This window comes from Cannabis sativa, chromosome 7 (genome assembly GCF_029168945.1).
Source record: "Cannabis sativa cultivar Pink pepper isolate KNU-18-1 chromosome 7, ASM2916894v1, whole genome shotgun sequence".
Taxonomy (NCBI): domain Eukaryota; kingdom Viridiplantae; phylum Streptophyta; class Magnoliopsida; order Rosales; family Cannabaceae; genus Cannabis; species Cannabis sativa.
In genome coordinates, this window is record NC_083607.1 from 57,513,729 (window position 1) to 57,530,061 (window position 16,333).

At 30.6% G+C, this 16,333-nt stretch overlaps 1 protein-coding gene across 1 annotated transcript; it reads right to left on the minus strand.

The window, feature by feature from the left end:
* Positions 1–266: 266 nt before the first annotated feature.
* LOC115697085 (tyrosine decarboxylase-like) lies at positions 267–2,131 on the minus strand. The gene has a single exon (XM_061119022.1). The coding sequence runs from the start codon at positions 2,024–2,026 to the stop codon at positions 470–472; it is 1,557 nt and encodes a 518-aa protein (XP_060975005.1). The 5' UTR covers positions 2,027–2,131; the 3' UTR covers positions 267–469.
* Between the last annotated feature and the right edge of the window lie 14,202 nt (positions 2,132–16,333).

Below are 16,333 nucleotides of genomic sequence, written 5' to 3' on the forward strand. Positions count from 1 at the left end.
ACATAAGAGTGTTAAGTACCACTGGTGCCATTTAGCATTTTTCAAGATGCTTGCGCCACTACCACTATAATTTTTAACATTTCTCATTTAAGATTAATAAAGTACTATAGTCAGTCCGTCACTCCATATAGACACATTAATTTTTGGTTGGCACAGCATTTATGACATACATAGGAAACTCGCAATAGTAGTTATTAGTTGGTAGCTGATCAGTTACTTGTACCACTCAACTCATTAATAACTTACTTAAAATACAAACATAATCATTTTGCAGGTGAAAATTCAAATCTTATTGGATCCAAAATATCATACATTCATCATCAATTAATCTGCAAGTGATATTCTCACTTTTTGAAACAGACAATACAATACAATTATATTTAGCTATTTATATATTTATATGTGTGATCTTCTGTATATTCATATCATATCAATCAATTATTATATAGCTTAATTATTATTATTATTATTATATATAATTGGCTAATATTGCGTCTGCATGCTGTTTCACCACCTTCCAAGCCCTAACAATGTGAGATTCCTCAGTCAAGGTTGACCCAACAGCAAAACGAAGAGCATACACGTCACCAACCATGCAATGACTCATGTAAACCCGACCCGACCCGTTTATAGACTCCAACAACTCTTTGTTCACGTCATTTATGCATGCTTCACGTAAATTTACGTTACCATTAATAACACCATACTCATCACCGAAGACGACGTCGTTTTTAGTAGTTGTAGTTGTTGTTGTAGTAATAATAATTTTGAATTTACTTATGGCCAATGGTGAAATCCTAAAACAGACCAAAGAAAAGTTTCTCTTAACGACAACCTCAAACCTGTCGTCCGTACCTAAAAGAGCTTCGAACTGTTTAGCCATCTTTACATGGCTTCGTAGAAACCCTTGGAGTCTCTCAACGCCATAGCTACGAAGAACTAACCATAGTTTAAGCGAACGAAATCTCCTGCTTAGTGTTATTTGCCAGTCTTTGTAGTCAACGACCAACTTTGACTCGGTCGCTTTGTTATTCAAAAACTCAGGGCTTGTCGATAAAGACTTGGTCAACGCAATTGGATCCTTTACCCAAAGGCAACAACAGTCGAGTGTAGTGAAAAACCACTTGTGCGCGTTGAAACTAAACGAGTTCACGCGCTCAACTCCATCGATGAAATGTCGGAATTCCGGACAAATACACGCGCTTCCAGCGTAAGCTGCGTCCACGTGGACCCACATGTCGTGATCTTTTGCCACGTCGGATATCGGACCTAGTGGATCGACCGCTGTGGTTGCTGTGGTCCCCACTGTTGCGCAAACGAAGAGGGGTACCAATCCTGCTTCCACGTCAGCAACTATCTTTTTCTTTAATATTTCTGAGGACATGGACAAAAGCGTCTTTTTACTCGTCTCGATGATCCGACAGTTTTCCGGGTGGATCCCAACGATTCTGGATGCCTTTTGAAAAGCACTGTGGGTATGATCCGACCCGTAAACGACAAGCTTTCCTATGTTTTCTCTTCCGATTTCATTAAGCTTTCGATCTCTCGCCGCCACAAGTGTGCAAATCACCGCCTCACACGTGGTACCCATCAGAACGCCGCCGCCGGTGCCGGAGAAGAGGAATGAGTTAGGGAGTTTGAGCATTTCTCCGAGCCAGTCCATTACTACTGTTTCCAGCTCCGTGGCTGCCGGAGATGAGACCCAGTTGAGTCCGACGACGTTTAACCCGGCAGCTAGGGTTTCTCCGAGGAATCCGGCAGTACTCCCACTGGATGGGAATAATGCGAAATGGGTCGGGCTTTGCCAATGGGTTAAACCCGGAATAATGTGGTCGTTCACATCTTTGAGAATGGTTTCGATAGGTTCTGGAATTTTCGGAGCGGATTTGGGTAACCGTTTTCGGAGATAACCCGGTTCGACCCGGCTTAGAACCGGGTAGGATTCGATGTTGTTATAGTAATCTGCTATGAAATCGATTACCATATGGCCTTGTCTTCTGAACTCTTCGGATTCTAATGGGTTCATGATTGGTTATTTTGGGAATGTGAAAATGCTTTTGGAGAATGGGATATTATAATGTAATAATTCAGAAAAAGCTTTCTACTGATGTTATTTTCTGCATACAATTGCAACAAATATTTCTAGCTATTTATAGATTTTGTTCAACTCAAATACACGGCTGAGATCTACGGCCACCTAAATTAAGTGGTTGGGATTCATTTTACGTACACAAGGATTCAAGTATAGTGCTCTAATTTAAAATCTTCGTCTAGCAATGATAAAAAAAAATATATTTTATATATTAAAATAATTTATCTTTTTAGAAAATATATATAGTCTCAAAATATTTAAATAAATTATTTTTATACGAGTAAAAAAAATATATATTATATATATATTAAAATAAGGGGAAAAAACAAAAAAATACAAAAAAGGAAAAAAAATTACAAAAATACTTTGGGCCGGCCCATTAAACATTTATACAGTCCACATACAAATATTTACAAAAATACCACATGCACTAAGCCTTCAGCTGTACAGAGCGAACCATGAAGATGAAAATACGCGCTCGTTTCAAAACCGCAAAACAACCAAAATGAAACCACAACGAGAAAAATACAACTATTAATTCTGGCAAAATCAACTGGAAAAGAATACATGCAATGATCTAAACTGAAAATGACGAAAAAAAAATCAGAAAAACTGTGAAGAAACTGAAATTACACATTTGTTTTCTATTTTATTCGATCAAAATAACTCCCCCTAATATCGAAATCTATATTCATGAAATGTAGATCTGTAACAAACAGATCTGGAGCTCCCACTAAATCCAAAACAATGTATGATGTGAAAAATTTAAAAAAAAACCTCATGAATAATACATCTACGTTATATACAGTTGCATTTTGATTTATTTTTTGTTTTGGTTGCCTTATAGTTGCATTATCGTTTTATGATAGTTTATATATTATGCAAGAATTTAATTTGATGGGGACTAAGAAATAGTAGTTATACATAGTAAGTTTTGTGCAAATAGTTGCATATTAATTTTATAGTGAAATAACATATGCAAGTAGCAAAACTATAACAAAACTACAAAACAACTGTATGCAAGTGCAAATAGTTGCCTTATAGTTGCATTATCGTTTTATGATAGTTTATATATTATGCAAGAATTTAATTTGATGGGGACTAAGAAATAGTAGTTATACATAGTAAGTTTTGTGCAAATAGTTGCATATTAATTTTATAGTGAAATAACATATGCAAGTAGCAAAACTATAATAAAACTACAAAACAACTGTATGCAAGTGCAAATAGTTGCCTTATAGTTGCATTATCGTTTTATGATAGTTTATATATTATGCAAGAATTTAATTTGATGGGGACTAAGAAATAGTAGTTATACATATTAAGTTTTGTGCAAATAGTTGCATATTAATTGTATAGTGAAATAACATACGCAAGTAGCCAAACTATAATAAAACTACAAAACAACTGTATACAAACTATAATACAGGAAAAACTCTTTGAACATCAACATCCATGATAAATCTCATTGTTACCCATTGATGATATAAAAATGGGACTGACCGGGTTAATCTAATCTATTAGCTTTGCCACCTTTACTCATAAATCTTAATCATGTTTATCCTAATACTTTTCTAATATTAATTTTATAACTCTACTCACGTCAATACTACTATAAGCATGAATTAGATCGTTTTCTTTTCAAGTATAGAATATCATCGGTAATTGTTTCTTATTATTTTATTTTGTTATCTAATTATTTCGACGTGGCTTTGAGCTAGTCCAGCGAGAATGAAAATGACATTAAAATTGTACGAATTTATTTGTACATGCTTATATCAGTTGAATGGCCTAGTCAAAGTCTTCTCTTTTGTCATGAAAGTATTTCAGAAGTTGTAAAGTTAAACTAATAAGTTAAAAAGATTTAATTAAAAACTGAAATAAAATTAAAAATAAAAATAAAAGAAAAAAAAAAAGAGAGTGAAATGATGGATTGATTGATAGAAGTCAATCCTAGACCTAAGCAACAATATATAAGAAACTAGCTTTACATTTAAAAATTAAAAATAAAAAGAAAAGAAGAATTGTTATGGAAAAAAAATAAAAAATTAAAAACTGAAAATAAAAATAAAAATAAAAATAAAAAATTAAAAACTGAAATAAAATTAAAAATAAAAAATTAAAAACTTAAATAAAATTAAAAATAAAAAGAAAAGAAGAAAAAAAAGAGAGTGAAATGATGGATTGATTGATAGAAAATGAAAAAAGAGAGGGAAGAGAGTAGGATTTGATAGATGATGGATGGAATGATGACTAAGTGGTATTTGTGTAATAAAACCAACTTTGTAAGTAAAAATGTAGACATAGGCGTGTAGATGTATTTAGGTAATAAATTGTGCAAAATGGATTTTTCATGTAAAAATTTCTTAAAATAATTTATCTTTTTAGAAAATATATATAATCTTAAAATATTTAAATAAAGTATTTTTATACGGATGAGTAGATTAATTATTAAATAAAAAATTATTTTATGAATTTTAATTCATGTTTTATTTTGTGCTTACGTGTCGTGTCGTGCTAAGAAATTTATATTTTCGTGTCGTGCTTTCGTGCTTGTCGTGTCGTGCCCTGCTCAAGCTCATATTTTTTGTGGCGTTCCTGGGCCCATATTAATTTGTGTCATGTTGAGTCCAAGCTTATATTTTTTTCGTGTCGTATCGTACTTCTGTCACATGTTCTCTTGCTGATTTTGTATCGTATCAAAAAGTCTGACCCGAATGTACAACTTTAGGTAGGCATAACCCGACCTGTAGGTTCGATATTTTCTTGCCATGGCCGAACTTGTTCCTTATGTTCACCTTTTTTATTATTATTATTATTATTATTATTATTATTATTATTATTATTATTATTATTTACAATTATTAAGCTAATTACTAAATTATATGTATCTTTTATAGCTTAAATTATTTTTATACAAATTTTCAAAAATATTACAGAGAATCATATTAGAAAATCATTATAATTATTAAAATTTAATTGTTTACTTACAAATATTTTAATTTTTATGCCATGCTCTACAAATAAATTAATATATACCTTTAGTTTTTAATTATAGAATTTATATTTAAGTTTAATTACCATTGTCTTCTTAATGTGTCGTGCTTTTTAAGTTTATCGTGTCTTATTATCTTTTGGGGTTAGTTTATTCGTACTTACGTATTGTGTTTATCGGACTTGGTGTGTTATGTCGTGCTTTAATAGATATTTTCTGCGTCGTATCGTGTCAATTTGTAGTATTGTATTGTATTGTGTTGTACCTAAACTTATATTTTTCAATATCTTCAATATCATACTCGTACCACCGGAACTTATGCCAATTTCATATCGTATCAAAAATATCTAACCCGTATTTGTAACACTATTCAAGTACAAAGTCAATTAATTTTAATTATTAATTATGTTTCTTTTCTTTTTAAAACTATAAATGCATAAAACATTGTAAGAGTGATCAATATGATGGTCCCCACTCCCCTATACGTACCAACATAGGGAGATATAGACCAGAATAAAATATATGATCTTTCAAATTTGTTTGGAAAGCGAAATTTGATTTTAAAAATATGAACTTAAACCTAAGTTGCTTAATATTTATAGTATAAGTATATTTCATTGTATACTCTAAATTACTTCCTTCATTTCAAAAAAATACTCAAATTTTCTTAGAGGTTATCTCTTTCCCATTAGCTCGATCTCTTTTCCCCTCTTTTTGGTCCTCACCAAACTCCACCACCGAAACCACCGTTGAACATTGGTGACCACCACCCATGACCTGTAGTGAATATTTTACCAAGATCTAGATTTACTAACAAGTATGTTGAGTTAACATCCTAAATATGAATATCTCTAAAAAAAATGAAATTAAACACATAAGAGTTTAGAAAATCTTACATTGATTTGCAGCAGAATATAATGACTCCTTCCGCTCAGATCTCTAACCCTTGTTCCTTTCTGTCACAAAGTATTATCAAGATCTGAGCCTAGATCTCTTTCTCTCCTTCGGGTTGGTTACCACCGTCTTCTACACTATGATTGACTACTTGACTTGCTATGTGTGAGCAAGACACTCGATCACTATAGGCCGACTATGAAGAACAATGAAGGAGACTTGAAAACTGTATAGAAGTTGTCTCTTATCTACTAGTTGTCAGAGAATGAAAACTAGGTTTGATTTGGTTGAAGGCAATAGGTGGATGAGATAAGAGCATCATGTTCCTTTTATAGTGTTTCAACTACGGCTTAGATTTGAATTATATGGATTAAAAAGAATAAAATATTGGGCAAAATTACACCTACTTGTCGGCCACTTAATGGACCATTCTCTAGTTACGATTTTGCCACTTTATTTCAACTACTTATTCTTCTTTCAATAATACCATATTTTCCAATTCAATCCTATAAATGCCAAAACTATTTATTTAATAATTATAATTAATTATCAAATAAAATTACCATTTATATTATTTATTAATTAGACCATGCAAAGTCTTTTAATTAACAAATAGACCCTAAAATCTCTTTTCTTCACAATTAAGCCTTTACTTAGTGAAAATTCACAAATAAGACATAGTCTGATTTTAGAATGATAATTGATTAACTAAAATCAATTAACTGAGTCTGTAAGTAGTATTATCTCAACTAGTGAGGGGACAATGGGCTTATATAACTGAGCTTCCAATAAGTAGAACTAGAATTGACCAAGTAAATTCCCTAACTTATTAATTCCTTCTTGCGCCACTATAGATTCGGAATTGAATTACAATCTCAATTACATAGAAAATTCTATATGTACCAAGATATAGATACGTTATGATTATCCATTGTTACAATCCTAATAGTCAAAGATCCTCTATAGATGATCTACACTGAAAAGGGACAAATTTATTGTTCTACCCTTTAATGTATTTTATCCTTAAAATACTTAGCTACTTATAAATGATATTTCAGTAAACTAATATAATTATTGAAATGAGGCCTCAATCATTTATCTCTATTCAGCCAAGCTCGAAGGAAATCATCGTTTCACTTTTAAATACTTATAGAAGCTATAGATTCTATATCTATGATTAGCGCTCCTACACAATTGAACTACCATATTCCCATACTCTATATCAGGATTACGATCTATAGACCTAAGATCAAATAGTGATATTGACTTAGAAAGATTTAAAGGTAAGTTTATGATATCTTATCCAAGTTCAATATCAGTCCAATCTAATGTATACTCCATACATCCGATATTGGTAAACTTTGCCAATGTCCTAGAAATGACATAACACTTATCCAAGGCGTAAGTATACTTTATCGTCGATTATCATGTCCGTCTAAATCTAGTAAACTGACAAATCATGGGAATTAAACTTTTGAACATATAATCATGATTATATTTTACTGTGCTGACGACACCATAATCATGAATAAATATATATTTATATATGTTATGGACTTAATTGAATTTATACAATAAGTATAATCATGAAATAAATCATGTGAGCCGTGCAACATAGAACGATTTCTGATCTTTATAAATTAGTAAATCTGATTATATTGAAATGGGTTTTATTTAGGCCAGAAAGTGTTAGGATATCTTTAGCCTATTATTTATGTTATTTTTAAAGTTAATTTTCTTCTTTATTGTCACTTTTTATAATAAATGTATGCTTGTTTTCTTTAATTTTAAGTTTCGACACTTGGAATGTATAAATTTGTCAAATGTCAAAAAACAAATTATCTATAAAATAGAAAAAAAAAATTGTGCAAAAAAATAAAGCTAAACTTCAAGTTTAAATTCGACTATGATTTGTTCAGATTTTGGAAAAAGTCAAGCCATAAAAGTTCTAGCTCTCTCTTTCAGCTTTTTGGAACATCTTGAATCATCCGATTCCGAACAATATTGAGAGAGTTATGGCCAAAATACTATCAGTTATTATAGCTAGAAATTTCTAAAAAAAAAAAAGATAAAAAGATAGCGAGAAAAAAAGATAGAGTTGCGATTTTTATCTTGTTTAAGTTTAAACTTTAAATCATTTTAGTATCTTTTAGGTAGCCGTGTTAGCCTATATAAACACATTATTATTAGTATTTTTAGTACATTTTCAGAGCTGAAAAAAACTCAGAAACTCTTAATTAGAAAGCAATTCAGAAGGAAATCAGAGGAATCAATGAGTACAAATTTTGGAAGTCGAATTCAATACTGGAGGCATTTTTTAGAGAGTTTTCAACATTCTTTTCTTCTCTATTTTCTTAAAGTAATATGAGTGAATTTGCTACGATGAACATGAGTAGCTAAACAGTTCATTAGGGTCTAGATGGAGATTATTTGATATTGATTTGTAGTTTTAATATGATTTAATTTTCCATCAATTTCTATGTATTCTATTTCATTCGTACTTAATAATTTTTTTTAATTTTCTGATCACCAATTAAATGTCTATAATTTTGATGCGAGATCTGAGAAGTGAGTGTCAATTATGCAATAGTAAAATAGAATCAAATTCTGATATAGGATGAGATTACCTATATGGTTTGGATAGCTTATAGAGTTTCTTTGTTTAATGCTTGTTACATGTTTAATTTATCACGAGAGTAGAAAATTTGTATGTAATTGAGGTTTATATATCTAAGAAGACTATAAATTACCTTAGTAAACCTGCTATTGCATAGAAATTGGCAATAGGAATAGAATCATATCAAACCATAATTAATAGATGCAATTGAAATTGAAAGCCCTAACTTTTATTCATTGTTAATTCCTTTATTAATTTACCTGCTTCTTGCTTTCGCTATTTTTCTTGTTTTTCTGATTTCAAATTTTCTCTTAAAATTTTATTTAGCCAAATAGAAGTAAGAATTTAATTTTAACGTTTTTAACTACAATCCCCGTGGGATCGACCTCACTCTTTATGAGTATTACTTGTTAAAACGATACGTATACTTGCGTGTTACAAATTACCACAACAAGTTTTTGGCGCTGTTGCCGGGGATTGTTAGTTGATATTATTAAAAATTAAATTTGTTCTAATTTAGTTTTTTTTTTCTTTTCAATTTTAGTACTAATTCTGTTGATTCCAAATTCTTATCTTTTTTCTCATGTTTAACTAGTTTATGAGACGTCAAGGTGCAACTTCCAGATTACTTGTTGATCCTGAAATCGAGAAGACTTGCAGACAAAACAGAAGAAGGAAAAGATTGGAAAAAGCTTCAATAGAGATTGAACACGAAGTAGATATGGCTGACAACGCTAACGTCGGTAACAACGGTAACAATGGAGGAGTTGTAGAAGACCAGGCTAATGGTCGCAACCACAATGACTGTAGCCTGAGGGACTATTTGCTACAAAATTTGACAGGGGCCGAATCCTGTATAAGGCCACCTTCCGTTGATGCTAATAACTTTGAGATCAAGCCGACCCTACAGATGGTCCAATCTTCAGTCCAGTTTGGGGGGCTGCCAATAGAAGACCCAAACATGCATCTCGCTAACTTCGAAGAGCTTTGTTAGACATTTAAGGTGAATGGAATTAGTGACGATGCCATCAAGCTAAATCTATTACCAATCATAACAATAAGTTCTCTCTCAGAGATCTTGGTGATGTTCACTACTTTCTTGGGGTGGAAATTTTCAGAGATTCTATAGGAATGTTCTTGTCTCAAACCAAATATATAACAGACCAATTGGTAAAGTTACATATGGAAGGTGCTAAGATTTGTTCAAATCCTATAAGCAACACCACTAAAATGTCATTGAATGATGGAGAACTATTTGAAGATCCTACTCTATATAGGAGAATCATAGGTGCTCTTTAGTACCTCACCTTAACTAGGCCTGATGTGGCTTTTGTGATCAACAAACTAAGTCAATTTCTCAAAGCTGTCATGACTCTTGAAAGCTACTCAAATGCTAACTGGGCTAGTTGTGTTGACGATCGAAGGTCAAATGGTAGATATGTGGTTTATCTAGGTGACAACCTAATATCTTGGTCTGCTAAGAAATAAAATGTTATTGCTCGCTCAAACACTGAAAGTGAGTTTCATGCCTTAGCAAACACTGTTGCAGAACTAAAATGGATTGTATCTTTACTCACTGAGTTACAGGTTACCTTGTCTCATTGCCCTGTTATTTGGGTTGACAATAAGAGTGCATCTGCCTTAGCTGCTAATCCAATTTTTCATGCTCGATCCAAACACATCGAGATAGACTTGTATTTTGTAAGGGTTCAAATTCTGGAAAAGAAGCTCTCAGTTAGTTATGTTCCAAGCGTGATCAAGTGGCTGACATGCTCACCAAACCATTGTCTAAGGATCGATTCATCTACCTTAAGTCCAAACTGAAAATGGCTTCAACCATTTTCGTTTGAGGGGGGATGTTAACACTATTAACTAATCTTAATTAGTTTGCTGCTAGCGTAGGTTAGTTAAATGTGTTTAGTTAGTTAAGGTAGTTAAACTTTCTGTTATGAGCTTAATGCTCTGTTTTCTTGTTGTATACAATGATCATTAATGATAATGAGTGAGGTTTTTCCAATTCCTTTTTCGTGTGTTTTCTTCTCCCTCCTTCTTTTCTCTACAATGTGCACCACTTGATTTTTTTCAGCCAAAAATATTAAATAAAATAATTAATACCTATAGTTAGTGATAGTTGTATGTATATATATATGGTTGTACCTTAAAACAAATTACAATTATATTTGTACTTTTAGAGATACTTTGGTTTATTATAACCATTTTAATAATTTTTTTCTCTTATTGTTCTAGAATAGTTAATTAGGATTTTTGTCCCCTGAATTTTAATATGTACCAAAACATACTCTTTGAACTTTTTCAGGACATTACAAATTCTCTCTGAACTATTGAGATTGTTAAATTTAAGGACTTAAGTCTAATTTCATTCAATTTTTCTAATATGGCGATTGTCCATATACTAAATCATACCCTCCGAACTTTGAAATTTACAAAATCTTGTCCCCTAGACTTTAACATGTACCGAATTGACCCCTGAATTTTCATCCATGTCAGACTTTCTTTAAAAGTCCTTAAATCTAACAATCTCAATAGTTTGAGATGAATTTTTAACGACCATAAAAGTTGAGGGGCATGATTTGGTATATGTCAAAGTTCAGGAGGTAAACATCCAAATTAGCCTTCTAGAATTGCTAATAGTATTAGAGCTAGGCCCACATTGCTAATGTGTGAAAATAAATTACCATACATAAGATGAATGAGCTACTCCTCTCATTGCCAATTGATTTTGAGATGGAACCTCATTCCCGTTATTCTAAATTCTAACATGGTATCAGAGTCGTTTGTGATCCGTTGTGAGCCCAAAATACTGGCAGTCCAAAAAGACGAGCTTAACTTAAAAACTTTGGGACTTTTCGGCCAATGTCTGTCAGTTTTTAGTGTTGGGGGTCTTTGAAACAGATTCTTTCAAATATCACGTTTGGCCCTGAGTTAGTCCCCCATTGCTAACGTGTTGAAATAAATTACCATATTGTCAATTAATTTTGAGATAAAACTCTATTCACTTTATACCAAATTTTAATAAATAGTATGACTTACTCATTGGCAAAATTAGTTATTTCGAATCATCATTATATTTAGTTTTTCATTTTTACACTTCAAAACAGCTTTTTTTTTTTTTTTTTTTTTTTGCATTTTTATGGAATTCTACATAGAAACTCTTATTGCAACTGGCACTGCAACCTAAATTGCAACAAAAAATCGTGCAGAAACCCCTATTGCAACTAGCGCTGTAACCTCTATAGAAACTCAAATCGTAAATTTGAAAAAAAAAAAAAAAAAGTTAAAAAAATAATATATAAAGTAATTCCCATATATTTAATGGTGTGACTATACCCAAATTATACTAATATCTCTACTCATTTTTCTCTTAAAGTTTTACTTTAATAAGGCCAATTTTAATATTATATATATATATATTATTACTCTGTATATTTATAGGTGTATGTATTAAAGCCAATCACTATTTTATTGGTACTGTATATATATGTATATATATCTATCGTATATAATATAGCTGTGTGTCGGTAGCACAAATAATAGAGAATCTGTACAAAAGTTTAGAAAAAGAAAAGAAACAAAACATTATATTAATTGCCTCGAAAAGTTAGGTTTGAACCAAAGAAAAAAGAAAAATTTGAGTAAGGCGTACGTAGTTCAAAATTTTGTTGTGGTCACAAAACTTACAACAATGCTATATGTATATATAGACACTTACTTTACAAGAAAAGTATTCCCTTTAAAGTTTAAAGTTGACACCTTTATATTGTTGGTTAGTATATAAATAAAAGAAACAAATAAATCAAGTAATACAATTAATTAGTGGCGCCAATCTATATGGTTTTTTAACCTATTACTTGACGTGGAAAGTTGAATTTTCATGCTTACATTCAAATAAAATGGAACACAATATAATTATTACATTTATAATTGTATTTAAGTAGAAATAGAAAAAAATAATAATAATAATAATGTGAAGCGTCTACTATTGCAAATACGGGTCTGACTTTTTGATGCAATACAAATCCAGTATAAGTTTAAGAGGCACGAGCACAATACAGTACAAAAAGTATGAGTTTGAGCCAAAGAATACACAATAATATAAATTGGCACGACAAGTTCAAAAGCACAATGAAAAAACACAATCATATATTAGCCCAAAAACACAACACCTAAGCAAGAATATGTAAAGTCCAAAAGCAAAACACACAAAAAGCTCAAATTAAATCTATAAAAGTAAAATAAAAAAATTCTGTCAAATTTTTTTCTTATAGTTCACAAAAATACAATATTTTGATCCTAAAACTAAGCCAAATCCACTAATTATTTATACTATATTGGATAAATATATCGAAAATTAAAATTAAATTTATTTATTAATTTTTTCCGTGGATGTTGGGGCCATATTTTGGTCCTTTTTTGGAGCATGAAAATAGTTTATATTAGCAAGTGGGTCGGCCCACGGGCTAGCCCGTTCAAGGCACGGGACAAGCCCATTTGAGTCATGCTGGGCTTCTTTACTTTCACTACGGCTCGACCTAACCTGACCCATTAACTTACACGGGCCAACACGTCTCGACCCACTTCTTTTCGAGGCACAAGAATGTGGGTTGTGCCGAGTCAGGCTGACCCATATTTACAGCTCAAGAAGCATCATCTAAGATAAAATTTTGATTGTAAAATAATTAAGTATATAAAATGATGAGAAATATATATTGAAGGGTTTTCTTTTTCATAAACATGTATTTAATATAACATGTGTTTTCTATTAATGTAATACCTAATATTTAAGGTATGTTATTATATTTTTTCAATTATTGTGATGACTTTTGCAAATTAAAGGATTTTATTAAAAAAAATACATTTGATAAAAAATTTCGTGATAATACATTTTACATTTCAAAGTATCAAAAAGTATCGTCTAACGTACAACATATAGTACAATCAGATAGTATCAAAAAGTGTGTTAACAGTTGTCTTGAGAGATGCAACCCTCCAAGTCTAGACAGTCAGATAGTACAATTTTCACTAAGCTCTTAACTCACTACTGTTTCATTTTTGTTTTTTCCTTACCTTCACATAACAATATATATGTAAGTCGACAGATTCGGTAAGACAAACATACATATAAATACAACATACATATATTTAACTTATTACTGAGTACCCATACACTCAGTTACTATAAGTCTACTAATTGTATCCAATGTGTATATTAAAAATTCAAACGTTTGTACCTATAGTATGATTTGCTGAAAATATTTCACTAGGATCTTAATTTATTATTCGAGTATGTTCATTATTACTAATCTAACATCTTAAACATAGAATTATTAAAATAATAATATAAATTACATAAAGGGATATAGAGATCCTTATATTGGTTGCAACAGAATTAATTAACTCATTTTGTTCAGATTTCTAACTTTTTATCCTTTCTGTTGTAGAGTATGATCAAGAACTGAGCCTTAATTCTCCTTCAATTGAGAAAAGACTACACAGTCTTCACTAACTTGAGTATTACCTTAAAAAGTGTGAGCAATTAGTCAAAACTTATACCATTTGAAAGTTAAAGAAGAAGAACAAGAGAAACTCGAAATTTACTATAAAATATAATAGATCTCTCTTTGATTCTATTTATCTAACAAAAGTGAGTCAAAAGTTTTTTTTGAAATCAAAGGCTATCATATTTTATTTATAAGGTTTTACTAGGGTTATAATTAGAATTAAATGGAATTAAAAAAACAAATTAAGTTTAATTTAAACCCACTTTGGGCTAACCCAACATGGAAGCCCATGAGTTTGAATTTTGTCAGTATATTGTTTTCTTAATGAAACTTATCTTTTTCTTTAAAATTGTTATTTTTATATTCTAGTTGTTTAAATGCTAATTTTATCTATTTAATAATTATAATTAAATATTAAATAAAATTATCATTTAATATATTTATTAATTAGACATTCCAAAGTCTCTTAATTAATAAATAAATTTTAAATTTTATTTTCTTCTCAAATTTGTCCTTGCTTAGTAAAATTTATAAATAAGACATAGTTTTACTTAGAATCTAAATTGATTAATTAAATCAACTAATTGAGTCTACAAGACAATATTACCTCAGGTAGAGTGGGGACCATGGGCCTATATAATCAAGCTTCCAATAACTTCTCTATCTTATTAATCCATCCTGACTCCACTATAGATTCAGAATTGTACTCTTGATTACATTGAATGCTCTATTCACCAATGATAGATACGCTATAAATTATTCATTGTTTCAATCTAAACAATCAACAATCATCTATAGATGGTCTACATCGAGTAGGGACAAAATTATTATTACCCTTCAATGTATTTTGTCATTAAAACACTTAGCTTCTTATAAATGATATTTTAGTAAACTAATATAATTACTGAAATAAGAGCTCTTTCATTTATGTCTTTTAGTTAAGCTCTAAGGAAACCATCATTTCACTTCTTAATAGTTATAGAAGCTATAGATTCTATTTCTATGATTAGCACTCCCACTCAATTGCACTACCGAGTTCCCAAGATATAAGTATGGGCTAACCCTAATGGTAAGCTTGTAACGAGCAAGTCAAAGAACACGTGCAATACAGTTAAGCCAAACCCTAACCATCTGAGGATTAAGCTCATTGATCTAAGATCAACTAAGTGTTATTCACTTAGAAAAGATATTATGGTAAATTTACAATATCTTTTCTACAATGAATATTGGTCCAATCTAATGTATAGCCAATACATTTAACCTTAGTTCTTTACTAATGTCTTGGAAAAGATATTTCACTTAGCTAAGTGCAAGTAAACCATATCGTTGATTATCACTTCAATGTAAATCTAGTGCATTGATAAATCACGAGACTAGAAGTTTGAAGCATATGATCATAATTATGTTTCATTGTATAGAGAACACTATAATCATGACTATCCATAAGTTCAGAATTTAATAGAATTTATATATTAAAACTATAATCACAAAAGTATCATGTGAATCAAGTAACATAATATGATTTCTATATATTTCATTGAACAATTAATAAGATTATATCAAGATTGGTTTTATTTTGGGCATAAAATCTCAACAAACTCCCACTTACACTAACATAAAATAAAAGTGCATCTCAATTAATTTCAGTCTTGATATATGTATCGAGTGTAGTGTATGTCTTTATCTGATGTCAATAGATCTAGAAGTTTGTGTTCAGCATCAAACTTCTCTATTTAAAAAAATATAAATAGTTTTGCTACTTATATATTTTATATATCTTAGGGTTTCAATTTCTATACTATTTTGTTACAATATCTATGTTACCTTTCGGTGACAATAGTAGTTGATCCATGGCTGGAACAACACCAAAATTTGAATTTGAATTTTATAAGTCTAATAACTTTCTAGTAGTATTGAGCAACACTATCATTTAGACAAACTGATGGACTTTATAAATTTTACATAGGATTTTACACTTAGCTTGAATAATTACTTTACCCCAAGAATAATCACCTTCTTAGTTATAGATCATCTTGCATTGAATGCAAATCTAGAAATCTAAGTTGGAATAGCAAGTTAGTCACAAAATTATGAAGAATTGTCTGGTTGTTTCCTGATGTTTCTTTTCTGAATTAAATCCATTTATTCTTATATCTCTTACTCAACAGCAAGTCTCTGGTCTAAGTATGCCTATGCACATTTAAGACCTCTTATTG

Coding starts and splice junctions, on each gene's coding strand:
- LOC115697085 (XM_061119022.1), bottom strand. CDS start 2,026: ATGAACCCATTAGAATCCGAAGAGTTCAGAAGACAAGGCCATATGGTA.